This window comes from Dufourea novaeangliae, unplaced genomic scaffold (genome assembly GCF_001272555.1).
Source record: "Dufourea novaeangliae isolate 0120121106 unplaced genomic scaffold, ASM127255v1 scaffold28, whole genome shotgun sequence".
NCBI lineage: Eukaryota > Metazoa > Arthropoda > Insecta > Hymenoptera > Halictidae > Dufourea > Dufourea novaeangliae.
This window is the reverse complement of record NW_015373917.1, coordinates 1331862-1344447: the sequence shown is the minus strand read 5'-3', so window position 1 is coordinate 1344447 and position 12586 is coordinate 1331862. Positions and strand designations below refer to the sequence as shown.

The 12586-nt window shown below is 40.2% G+C and overlaps 1 protein-coding gene across 3 annotated transcripts in view; it reads right to left on the bottom strand.

Annotated features, from left to right (window-relative positions):
* The window catches only part of LOC107194256 (cytosolic purine 5'-nucleotidase), a 17038-nt gene extending 4965 nt beyond the window's left edge, over nucleotides 1–12073 (bottom strand). The window contains exons 1-2 of one of the 3 annotated variants that reach the window (XM_015583848.1): nucleotides 11953–12073; nucleotides 9648–9772 (exon numbers count right to left, since the gene is read on the bottom strand). In XM_015583848.1, coding sequence (XP_015439334.1) covers nucleotides 9648–9772; nucleotides 11953–12069 — 242 coding nt within the window. In that variant the 5' untranslated portion in view covers nucleotides 12070–12073. Of the gene's footprint in view, nucleotides 1–9647; nucleotides 9773–10782; nucleotides 10932–11840; nucleotides 11891–11952 lie in introns of those variants that run through there. The other 2 variants (XM_015583847.1, XM_015583846.1) reach the window with 2 other exon arrangements.
* Nucleotides 12074–12586: the final 513 nt, after the last annotated feature.

Genomic DNA, 12586 nt, shown 5'->3' with positions numbered 1-12586 from the left:
AGAGAGAGAGAGAGAGAGAGAGAGAGAGAGAGAGAGAGAGAGAGAGAGAGCCAACACCAGACGAGTTTTCTGCGATTCGAGAGTGAAAGCGATACGTGTTGTGACAAATTCGTTGGAATGCTGGATGGTGGGCGCACATGGTTGATGCAACGTTGTCCGCACGAGGCCATTTCACGCGCGGTGCTCTGTCGGACGTGCGAGTGTGTCCGCACACCGCTGCTCGATTTACACCACTTCAGTGACGCGGGGGTTAACGTGTGCACACACTACTGTGTCGAACAGTGTTCTAAACTCTAAACTCTATATGTACAGACTTATAGACTGTCTAGACTCTAGACGGTGAACTATCATCTCTGTACTCTGTACCACTAGTAAGAACTAAGAAGAATTCCGAGAAACTGTTTCCTGTCAACCTAATAGATTATTTTATACTTGGTAGGCAAGATGAACGCAAATTCGGTAAGCCTTTTCACAGGGACCATTTTACAACTTTTAACACGGTAGGGCTCGAAACTCCTTTAGAATTGTATATATTTTACTTTGTTTAGTGCGTTGAACCCTAAACTTGAGTGCACTGTTTACGAGCCTGAGCACTACCCAGGCTCATTATACGGTCCGGTTAGATTGTGGCCTCATAAATTCTCCTCAAAGGATTTATTATCCATATTGTCCATCGACCATAGAATTCTCTATTCGACGTTTACGAATATAGAACGTGTGGTTGTAACGACGGTACCAGGCGTGGGATACCCTAATTAGCGATGAACCTGTCAAGTAGTGGGGTTCTTTGTGAGAAAATCAATTGGAAGCATTGAACGTCTTTTTCAATCAAGGGTTCGTTCTCAAGAATTCATTCATCTTGATTAATTCCGAGAAAATCATCGTCGGAAATATCATATATGTATAGGGTATATGTATACCTACTCCTTCACTGCTTCTACTTTCTTTACAATGGTGTGCAATTTATTGGTACTTTTTTCGTGGATATTGGTAGATAAAAATAATACTCGGTGAATGAACAATGATTGCGGTTAATAAATGAGAAAAGGACTGTGTCAACTGTGTGAATAAGAGACAGGAAGGTGAAGGTTAATGTCATTGTGTAGTTCCGTTCCAAGGAACGATATCTACAATGAAACTATTCCACGGTTTGCTATTTATTCGCATTATCTCGGTGGATGTATCTCCCGAGGGAGATCAAAGGTTCCACTCAATTCAAATTTACTGCTACGCGAGCGTGTCTGCTAGAGCACACATTTATCGTTTGTCAAAGAAATCTCGCGTTATTCTCTCGCGTGTCGCGTGAAATTTTATCGATGGGGGATCTGGTTCACGGTTTCACGATCGAATTACGCGGCGGGGGAGAGCCAAACGATCACGCACGAAACGCGATGCCAATAAGAGTCGGAGAAATCAATTGTATGTATTATGTGTATCGAGTACGGGAGGGGTATAAACAATTAAATACCAAACGTTAACCAAACCGATTAAAGAAAAGAGAATCGAAATAGCAAAGGGTTGCATCCGTTTATATCTGATGAAATTCCAAGACAGATATTCTTGAAAATAGAGCCTACTTGAAACTAGAATCAGTTTAATTCCCCCCTATTAAAGCTTCTATCAGGCTCAAAGCAAAATTCAAAACATCACTGAACTTTGTTGATGCACCAAAATCAGTCGCAATACGGCGTAGAAAAAAAAATTCAAAGTGTCCAACAAGCATCGACGACGGGTAAAAGAGGTATTAATATTCGATAACGAAAGCATGGAATTAATTTCGGGTCTTCTTGTTCCTCCAATTGATCCCCACACCTTGACACGATTTCACAGAATATTACTGAAACAGCATTTCTAATAATATTACCGCGCGCGTCACTGAAGATGACCTCGAAGACGGTTGCTTGAAAAAAAAAAAAAAAAAAAAAAAAAGATAAACCAGTGCAGACTTGGTTTTCGTCGGAGTATCTATCGATTGTCCGTACCGTCTGAGCGTTAAACAAATTCTAACGAATAAGAATAGACATTCCCATAAATAAAAAAAAATAAATAAAAATAACACGTTGCACACACCGGTGAAAATATGGTGGAGAAAAAAATGAACAAACCAGGGGATACACGATATATGTATCACAGTTGTCAATCGAAATGACACAGAATGGTGTGTAGGTAGTGTATACACGTGGAAGTCGCGTGACAGAGAGCCGCCGATGCGATCCGCTCGATGAGCAAACGTCAACTGATCTCCTTGACTCGCTTGAGTAACCGGTTAATGCGCGCCGATAGGATTTAATTTCATCGTCTTCCGGGCACGGGGGGATCCACTCTGAGAACGCTTCTTCGTTCAGATAATGACTAATATTCCCCCACCAAAGAGTATGGATCCTCTCGTCTGCTGGATCGGACTACACGATTCGTCACGTTTATTGGAAAGCAATTTGCTCGAACGGAAACACGTTACGGGGATATTTCGAAATAAATCGAACGAGGATAACAAAGCCATAGTTCAACACGCCACCCAATGAATTGTGAACCGCGATCGGTGTCGTAATAATTACGCAATAATTGTTTTAGCAATGTCAATATTGTTTCCGTTTTTCGCATTACCGCTTGAACACAGGTTTGAGAATAACCCTTCCCCCCGTTTCCCCCATAAGGCTGGCTATTTTAAATTACCAAATAAAATATTGGTATTACGTACTTGTTCATATCTGTGAATATACATATACATACATATGTGTGTAATAATTTCTTCTGGTCTTGGATGGATTGTCGGACGTTAACAACTAAGGAAGATTAACAATCGCATGATTGTTCGTCGGTTCGAGTCTCGCTATAAAGGGTTAAACGTGTTTCATGAACACGATCCTTTTGTCTCGCGAAGTCATTGCGTGCCACGTCGAGCACGATACACGTACATCCCTAGATATAGGGATATATTTTCATAGATAAAAATCTATTAAATAGTCTTAACATGATTATTGGTTCTTGATTTTACGAAAGAAAAATTCTTTGTAAAACACACCAAAACGACGCAGTGACCGGATTAATACATTTAAACGACTATTTATGTATTTCCTGCCAACCTAATTTGAACTCAAAACACTTTCCCGCCGTTACCTATATCGAGGGCAATCTAATAAACGTCTTAACGGTTTCGACACGATGATCGTCGATGAATCGCGCTGTCCTGGAACCGTGTCGAGTTATGTACCACACGAGGATAATTTCCGGTTGCCATAATTCCACTAATCCAACACAGACTAGGCCAGCGCGGCGTTTTAATTGCTCTAACACGAGCTTCTTTTGCGCCTCCGGGTCGCGGGTATCGACTTTCGGTTAAGTCGGTCAAGCATCGCGCGAGGATGCACGTCTACACGCGAAGTATGCGTCTTCTCTCTGCACTTTCACTTCGAGTGAATGACGAGTGAAAGAAAAAAATCTTACGTGTTTAACGCGTCATCGACTAACATACGAGAATAGAATTAGTCGAAACACTTTCCACCAAAGAAGCGATGGTACTTATAAAGTATACTACTACTGGACAGCGATCTCTGGGTCTATTCCGACCCGAGTTTCCTTGAGCCTTATTTACCATGTCAGCTTGTAATAATTCATGCCACCTTAACAATCGTTTGTATTCACCGATAAATTCCATCATGTACCCGCCATTTGTGAAATTCACCGGTTAGAGTGGTTAGACAATCTAGGAAAACAGAAAAAGAAATCCCTAGGACGGGGAGGACAGTTTCACGGTTTAAACTTGAATCGCCCACGCTAATTGTATAAGTTGAATGGTGCAAATCGACGGACCTTAATATAGTATGTAGATGAGTTCACCGTAGAATTAACGAAATACGAATTCGAAACAGCCTTGCCATTTTCTAAGCTCTTCATTTCTCGTTGGTTCGCACGTTCGTGGAGATTGCACGAGGAGGCAGAGTGCCTTGGAAAGAACGATCGATGCACAGAGAAGAACAATATACATACGGTTGTGCATCGTATACACTACCAGCATTGCGCAATTCGACGGAATATACATATATGTACATGGATACATGTAAGTGTTGTTCTGTTTTGTTTCTTGGCACTGGAGGTTTCCAACGTTCGAAATAAATGGCGTCGAGATTTTGATACATACATATATCTTTCCAGCAGCCCCCTTATCAGTCGTAAGGGACGTATCAACGAAACATTAATAGAAAAAGAAACGGTATAAACGATATCGTTTCGAGTTTTTCAATTCGCTGGACAGCTGTAACGGAACTCTGAATCACGATTCTAAGACTAGGATTATCCCGAGGATTCGCGCAATCGTCGATCTATAGATCGAAAGAAATCGGGCGTCCAGCACAAAGAGCGGTGATAAGGAGGTCCATTGTCTTCTTCTATCAAATAATCAATGTACGATAAGGGACGGGAAAGAATTTGAACGTGTAATGGTCAAGAACATATCCTGCAGAGTTCAAAGAGATTTTCATTTCTTTTTTTTTTTTTTTTCAAGGAAAAACCGTGATTAGCCGAAGTCAAAGCGAGATAGGCAGAGTCCAACACGCAGCCATGCAACATGGCGGTACACGTTCCGCTAAAATTAAATCCTTGAACACAACTACAAACACCATTTCCTCTCTCGGCTTTTCGCTTTGTTCGCTGAACTGAATGGCACTAATGAATTACACGTGTCCATCGTTACGACATTACAATTAATACATATCAGATATATTGCCAGGGTTTTCTGCCAGTGACCAGAATAAGTTGCACCCATCGTTCTGGCGCAACGATTCCTTTTAAAACTGCAGAACCCTCCTTGGACTAACTCTGCTAACGAACTTCTGCAGGATTAAAGCCATTTCTTTAACGGAAACTATATAAGCCGACATTCCATCAGGATAAATTTATTTTAATGTATCTCATTAAAAACGTTTCTGTTACTTCTCATTATTAGCTGGATTACGCGATCTTTGTACCGCACATGATCGCAGACGATCTAGCCAAACAGTGAGCAAACTGCGGCTCCTAAAGCTACTCTGTGCTGTCCCAACACTATACCTGTTGGGTTTCGTTGTCATTTTTCCGAAACTTTTACATTAATAATCTATAATAGTACATTTTTTGGTACATTCAAAAATGTACGAAAAGTATTGTATGTGGCTTTTATTACCGAAGAACTTGCCTACCCCTGATTTCACCCATTCTAGATGTATGTACAAGCCTGCATTTACCCTGTTAAATGTTACTAAACGGATTACAAATAGTAACTCGATAAAATCGACGGATACAGTAGGTACTGTACTCTACGCAACATTTCTTTCGTGTCGTATATGTATATACATAATATGTAGCTATAAACCCTGAATTGCCTGGAAACACGATCCTCCCGTAATCGTCCACAGTAACATACTCATTCAGATCATCAAGAACGTTGGTGAACTGGTCATTCATGACCACCCGACAGACAAACACGTTAATCCCGATCCATCGACGTGCTCGCAGGAAGATGGATATCCAAACGTGTGTAGTCTACCGTCTAGCTGCTCCAAAATGCGTCACACTGGCCGAGAGAACAATAGAGAGCCATGACGCATTTCAGACACGACGGCGGATGAATACGTACGTCATGGTTCACCATGCGTCCACGATACGCACAGCGTTCCGCCTTTGTATAATATTATTCTTTCTTCTTTTCTTTGCTTTTTATTTTAATACAGAAACGATAGTACAAGGGGAAATATAAACTTCACGTAGAGAGACATGAAAACGAATACCTACATATACAGAGGCTACGATCTGAAAGATGTAAGGAGAACGGAACGAAAGATGGAGGCGTGAAAACAGCAGATCGATTCTCTCCTATTCAACCGTGTTCTATTTTTCCACGGTAGTTACGCGTGAACGATCACGGACTCTTCAGATTTCGAGCCTCGTTTTTTTTTCAGAGTCCCGGGGCACGGAATTAAACTCCTTGCTCGGAAATACAGCTCCCTAGGCGAGGCGGCACGTAACAAGAAAACTCGAAGAAATGATCGAAGAAAGTAATTACTGTAATAGAAAGGAATATTCGAGAAAGAAGAAATTTGGGGGGGGGGGTGTTCTTCCGAGTCCTGGTGGAGTTTCCTCGACAGGAGTTGAACGTGACCGGGAGATTTCGAAGAATATATTTTCGAATCGAATGAAACTCGTTGAACGAAACAACTCACACAAAGAACACGATTAATTCGCGGTCCAGCTTCGAGTATTGTTACTTTAAATTCGTGTGGGATATTGCGTCAGACGACGGCCAATTGGAATACAAGCGGGCAAAAACAGATTGCACAAGGGACAATTGCAACATTCCGTGGTTTTGCAACGTGTTTAGTGTTTTGCATCCACATTCGCGGTGATACGATGGCTCGTTACGTTTATTTCTGTCCTCGTTATCAAGGATGGGGGAGGGGGGGGGAGCGGGGGATCTTCCGATGCTAACAATAAGTGAAAAGTGAGATAGGATGGAATATACATTACCAGTAGGTGCAATATACATTCACCAGTGTGAATCGAACGCGTGCTATAGCTTTATCGCATGTGCGATCATTAATCATTACCGCGCATTTCTACAAGGCGTTCCAGGAAAGAAGAAATTTTGACATATGCTTCCTAGACCTCTTAACTCTTTCATTCCCAATTGTTGCCATATGGCTATGTATTCTAAATTATGAAATACAGTATTAGTATCATGTATTCTTTCATATCTCTCTAATTTTGTGTAGATGGTATGGCACAGATTTCAAAGTGCATTTAAAAGTTATGTCAGTAAAATAAAACATTCTTTGGCCTCTGTTTCCTTCATTTGATGAAATTCAGGTGTTCAGCATTATTGCAAATCCAATAGTAACTTACAAAACTCTAATTTCTTTTAAAAGGTAAGAAAAATTGGATTTTATTGTGTACAATAACATTGTTGTATAGCTATGATGAAAGTAAAAAAGTTGCCTAATTGGCAACAAATGAGAAACGGCATTAGATGTTTTCAAAATATTAAAATGTTCTTGTGAATCATTTAGACTTCATGTAACATACACAAAAAACAAGAAAATATTTCTTTGATAATATTTTAATAATAATTTGGAAATGAAAGGGTTATTAAAACCACGATCCATCTTTCAGAATACACTGATTCAGACTATCGAAATTGTATGGTTACTTACATAAATACAAACTATTAATACGATAAATATTGGGTTATATAAAGATTTTCGAGAAATCTTCTATGTTTGTGTCAAACTTACTTTGAAACACCCTGTGTAAAGGCTACCTCAGAGGGGTGCAGATCGTTGCGGCGACGCGCGCGCGTTATTGTCACGCGAAGGAGCAAGAGGCAGACTTAAAAAAGAGATACAAATTCCACCGAAACTATTCGGAGCCACCTTAAGTGACTCTCAACCTTCAAAGTTCTCCAACTTTTTTCTCTCCAATTATTCAATCGGAAGACACGTCGTTCCTCTGAGTGAAACACGCGACCATCTTATCACTTGGTTCTCTTATTCCATACAGTTTGGCACCTGTGTGTGACACGGGGTCTTTTCTAATATCATTTCACCGATCCAGGAATCTGTTTTTAAGGTTTGCCTTGTTACGTAGGCTGCATCAGATGGTAGGTAGTAGATATTCATCGTACATGTTATGCAATTGTTTTTACGTCTTATTTAAATGAAAAAAGAAAAAAATTACCTGTGACCTAATTCGCGTTTATCGGTTATTGTACCATAGCCGTAGCAGCTGCTGCCCTCGTTGTAGTTATCCAGATCCTGCTCGCTACGATCGTTCCTTGTCAATCTTATCCTGGGATTTAAATCGAAGCCAAGCAACGACGATTCAAGGGTCCCGCCATGGAAGATGCTTGACTCATCCGTAAAACGAACTTTGCACCCTGTTCCAGAACATTGGAACATGCTGGTTACTCAACGGCAAAACTTTATCGAGGACGACGATGTCCGAACGGACCGGAGGAGAAAATTTCTTCCTCTGGGGAACACGATACATGTATGCAGAAATTCTCGTTTGATGAAATTAGGAAACGAAATCGAACAGCAAAGGGGAACACTCGACGTGAAATTGAAGTCGAGATTTCTTTGTTGCCTGTATATCGATAACATCAGATATACATACATATCAGGAGTATCTCTACGAGTGATCAACGTTTTACCGGTTCTGATTCCGCTTTTAAAATTCCGCATGGCGTTATCGTCGTTGGATACTGTGTTTTGTCTAGAGCGGAGTACGTTGCACTAGATCCCGGTAAATGGGGTATAAAAACAAAGAAGAATTACCAGTCCTAGTAGGCGTTACAAACATGTCCATGCTTCTCGATGGTTTGTTTTAGAAGGCACAACTGGCGGGCTCAGAGACAGATCACGATCTGAGGATACTTTGCTGGTGAAGGAGAGAGTGACCCGGCATGAACGGCAACGGCGTACTAAATGATCGACATCGAATGAACATTTTCGGTCGCGAGCGAACGGCTGACACGAAAATACTTGGCCAGAATAGCAACAACGATAAGAAGGCTGCAGGGGTCATTCGCGTGACGATAAATAGGATAGAGGGAAACATACACAGAGAGAGACACGTGACAGTGTCGAGTGATACTGAATAATGGACAACAGTGACATGGACCATTAATGAGGAACGCAGAAGAAATGAGATATTGTTCGCGGAATTGATCAAAACCAGACGTTTTGACTATCACGCAGGCTATATTTACGAAATGGTAACGCAAAAAGGATTCTTCCGTCAGCGATATCCACTGCGTAAAGAGGCTCCTCAGCTGGTAGCTAAACTGGAGCTTACAATTATTGTGGTTTGGACATCACTGCGCCAGTTATTGCCTAGTCACATATTTAAATGTAACAACATGTATTGTAGTGAGATAGCGCCTAGCTAATATCTAGCACCTAACCTGGAATCACAAAAGAAGCTTCTGTTTTTTGTCCCACTGTGTTTGCTACCTTCGCTATATTGTTACCTTCAGAATATACAATCTATCAGCCAAGTACGACTACTGACTAATGATTGTTGTCGAAACGTTCCGATAAGTCGTATCGTCGTGCGTTATAATGAAATACATACATATAGAGGAATTTCAAATGCGATCCCCGCGGCGAATCGATAAACCGTGGGCGTAATCCCTCTTCTGGCGGGGTAACATCGCGGGGCGGGGGTGAATTTTGAAGCCGATTGCGCGCGCGAACCTACACATTTATGGACCGTCGGTGGTAATATTACTATTAAGTTGAACGAGTTATTTTCGCGCGGTATGATCGGAGCCGCATTTGACACCGCGTAGGAAGCACATTGGCGGCCTTGACGACCTTTATGAATATTACGCGGATTCTACGTCGCTTACCCAAAGTTGCGTGTTTCATCAATGAGTATCCGTACAATAACATTATCGACCGTATCATCGTGTATTTCGGAATTAACTGACGAATCAATCGTCGAAGGCTTTCAATTGTTTGTTAACCTTCGCTACTCACTTTGCTGAGAGGATCGTATGAGATGGTCGTTTAGCAAAAAGTCCGATGGTAGCCTTACCTTACCGAAATTCATGGAAATCTCTTGTAATCGTGTAATAAGTGTTTTCAGATAATTGTTTTAAAAAAATTGCTACTTACCTTTGACTAGCTTGTCGGTAATATTTTTTATTCCCGCTGGGGTCGTTCTCGTGTTGAGGCGTGTTGGGTCCTGTATTTTCATGATCGCCGTGTGAATTATTGCAATTCTCCAAGTCCATAATTGACTGCCGACATGAAAAAGAAACAGTCGTTAATCTATCTACTAATTACCAAACAATTATCACAGTCTGTGTTTTTTTACCAGAAATTTCGAATATCGTAAAGAAATTGTACCAAAATTGACACCAATTTTTCAACAGTTTCTCGGTCCCTTTTCATTCGCGAATTTTAATTTGACTTTCAAATACCGGAACAAATAATACAAAATTGAAGTTCCTATGATTGTACACTGTGATAGTAATAATATCTAGAATCCAGTAAACGCGTCATAACATTATCATCGGAAACTGACGGGCCAATAAATTAATCATACTTTAAATACCGCAATGTCTGATCGTTATTTTGAACGTTATTTATCGATGACGCTTTTCAGCGATAACACGTGTACGTAATAATGGAAACACTTACAAATACAAATACTTCGATCAGAAGTAATAATTAGCTCTTTCGGTTGGAATTTGATTAGTATAGTGCAGGAAATTAGTGATTATTTACTTTCATGAATATATTAGTATAAAAAGTGTACAATATTTGTTGTATTGGAACCTGATTCCCATTCAAGGAATTAACCCTAGAAACTTAAACCTTTTCTGATTACATAGGTAGTATTAAAGCTATATGTATAGTCATTCGTTGAAATGAGGAACGAATGTTTCAGGTTATTTTTATAAAACTTCATACACTCTGTGAACTACTGTTTTTATTGATCTATAAAAAACATGCATTGCAAAATGGAATAAAAAAGAGAATAAAGTATCTGAATTAATAAAGACTGTTGAAATTTATTCATTCGTTGAATTGCAATATCAGAAAATGAAAACAAAATCATTGTGACGGGATCATCGTATCGAAACTTAACTACAATATACAATGTACCTATACAGGGTTATACGTGAAACATGATCTTACTAAATATTTTTTGTAACTTATTAACAAAAAATACAGAAAATTATACAGCCATTACATCGACACCGCGTTCACTAACGTTCGTCAGCAGAAGCGTGGAATGACATACCTACAGTCCTGGAACGTCTTAAAAGATACGTTTGGTGTTTTACAGAAATAAGAAGAACACGATTCAGCTTGTATAGGTTAAACACCGACACACAGCGCGATAACCTGTCATTTGAACACTAATTCCACACTGGATCACAATGCAGAATGCAGATCTCGCCGCGTACTGGGGGGTCTGGGGGATCGGTTCACTGGATTGCGTTGACCTCCGCGCAAGTATACCAATGCAGAAAATCGAAGTGTTCCTATGTAATTTCAGGCTGTCGAACTATCTGTGGCGCGCAAGTTGACAGCGATTTAAATCACAGTTCGCCGAATCACTATTTTCTCGATAAAAAACGTGTATTGAAAATCAATTTCAATTCATAATAGTGGAATTCCTTATAATTTGGTAATATATAACTAAAGTACAGTCTAAACAACTTCTTACGTGGCTTTTATGGTTTAGCATAATTTTAAGTAGAACCTCGATAATACAAATTTCAAGTGAAAATGAGCAGAGTTTATTATATTCAATCAAACCATTAGAAACAATTACTATTCCTGTATATAAAAGTAGTATATGTATACAGGCTGTGCATTAAGAACATGGTGCGAAGTTAAACAATTTGAAAAACGTCGAGTACACAATTACTATAAACTGTTCAATTTCGTAACAATTAAAAAAATTTCCATGAAATCTTTAAATAATTACGAAACATTTGAAATAAAACATAAGGTATTACTAAAATAGAAAGTAAAGAATGTGGAAGTTAAATTGCAAGAACGAGTAGGTCTAACAAATTTTAAGATAGACATTCAGTAGACTGCGGATATACTTATGCAAATTCACAATATGATTATCTGATTTATGAAAACATCAGGAACTAAATAAAAGCCTGCTAAAAAGTAAGAAGAAAGATTGTTAAGCTTTACTGAAATTTTACTTACCTTCATGTGCTATAAATACATAACATCCGCAGTCTAAATAATGAGACATGCTAGAGACTATGTAGGCTGGACTAGGCGCTAAAGCTTAATACGTATAAAGTGTGTATGTATATAGAATAGATGACATACTCAAAAGTCGGTGATTCGGCACTACAGATATGTCCATTTTTCGTACCAGCGTGTGATGATCGGTGATTTCAATGCAAGGAAGGAGAAGGATAATTATCAGTAAATGATGCACCTGCCGGATAGCTGAGTCGGCGATCGTACGCGTATCAGTTTGACCCGTAAAGGCGGCGGACAAATTCGTTCGTAGCGCTGTGCGTAACCCGTCCGTCCGCTGTCGCCTGAACGCCATAATCCGAGGTAATATTCCGTGCTTGACGATTTTTGCGATTCTCCACGCGTCCGCGGTACACATCGTGTAACCAGACGATAACCGACACACAGCCCCGAGGCCCCCGCGGCCAAACAATTACGTTGCATCCTCTGTATTGCGTAAAATTAATCCGATTTAGGTGACCTCGACACGACATAACCTAACCAGCCAGCGTTCGTTAACGATTCCGGATGACCACCACGACGCGCGCCATCCCCGTGCTTGCTCGGTCCCATTAAAACGTGAACGTATGAAATTACGCCTTGGAGTACTTGGAATGCGTCAGGTAGTGCATGATCGTCGATGCACCGCCACTCGAACCTCATTCGATAGCCCAACCCATTTTTCACTCTGACACTTGGACCACTCCGTGAAACCATGTCGCTTTAAAGTCTACAATCTCTCCTTATTTCTTTATCGAATTCGATTGTGATTCTCACTGCGACAGATACTTGTTAATTCTGTTTCGTTTTAAGTACTTGCTTTCGTGTCTTGT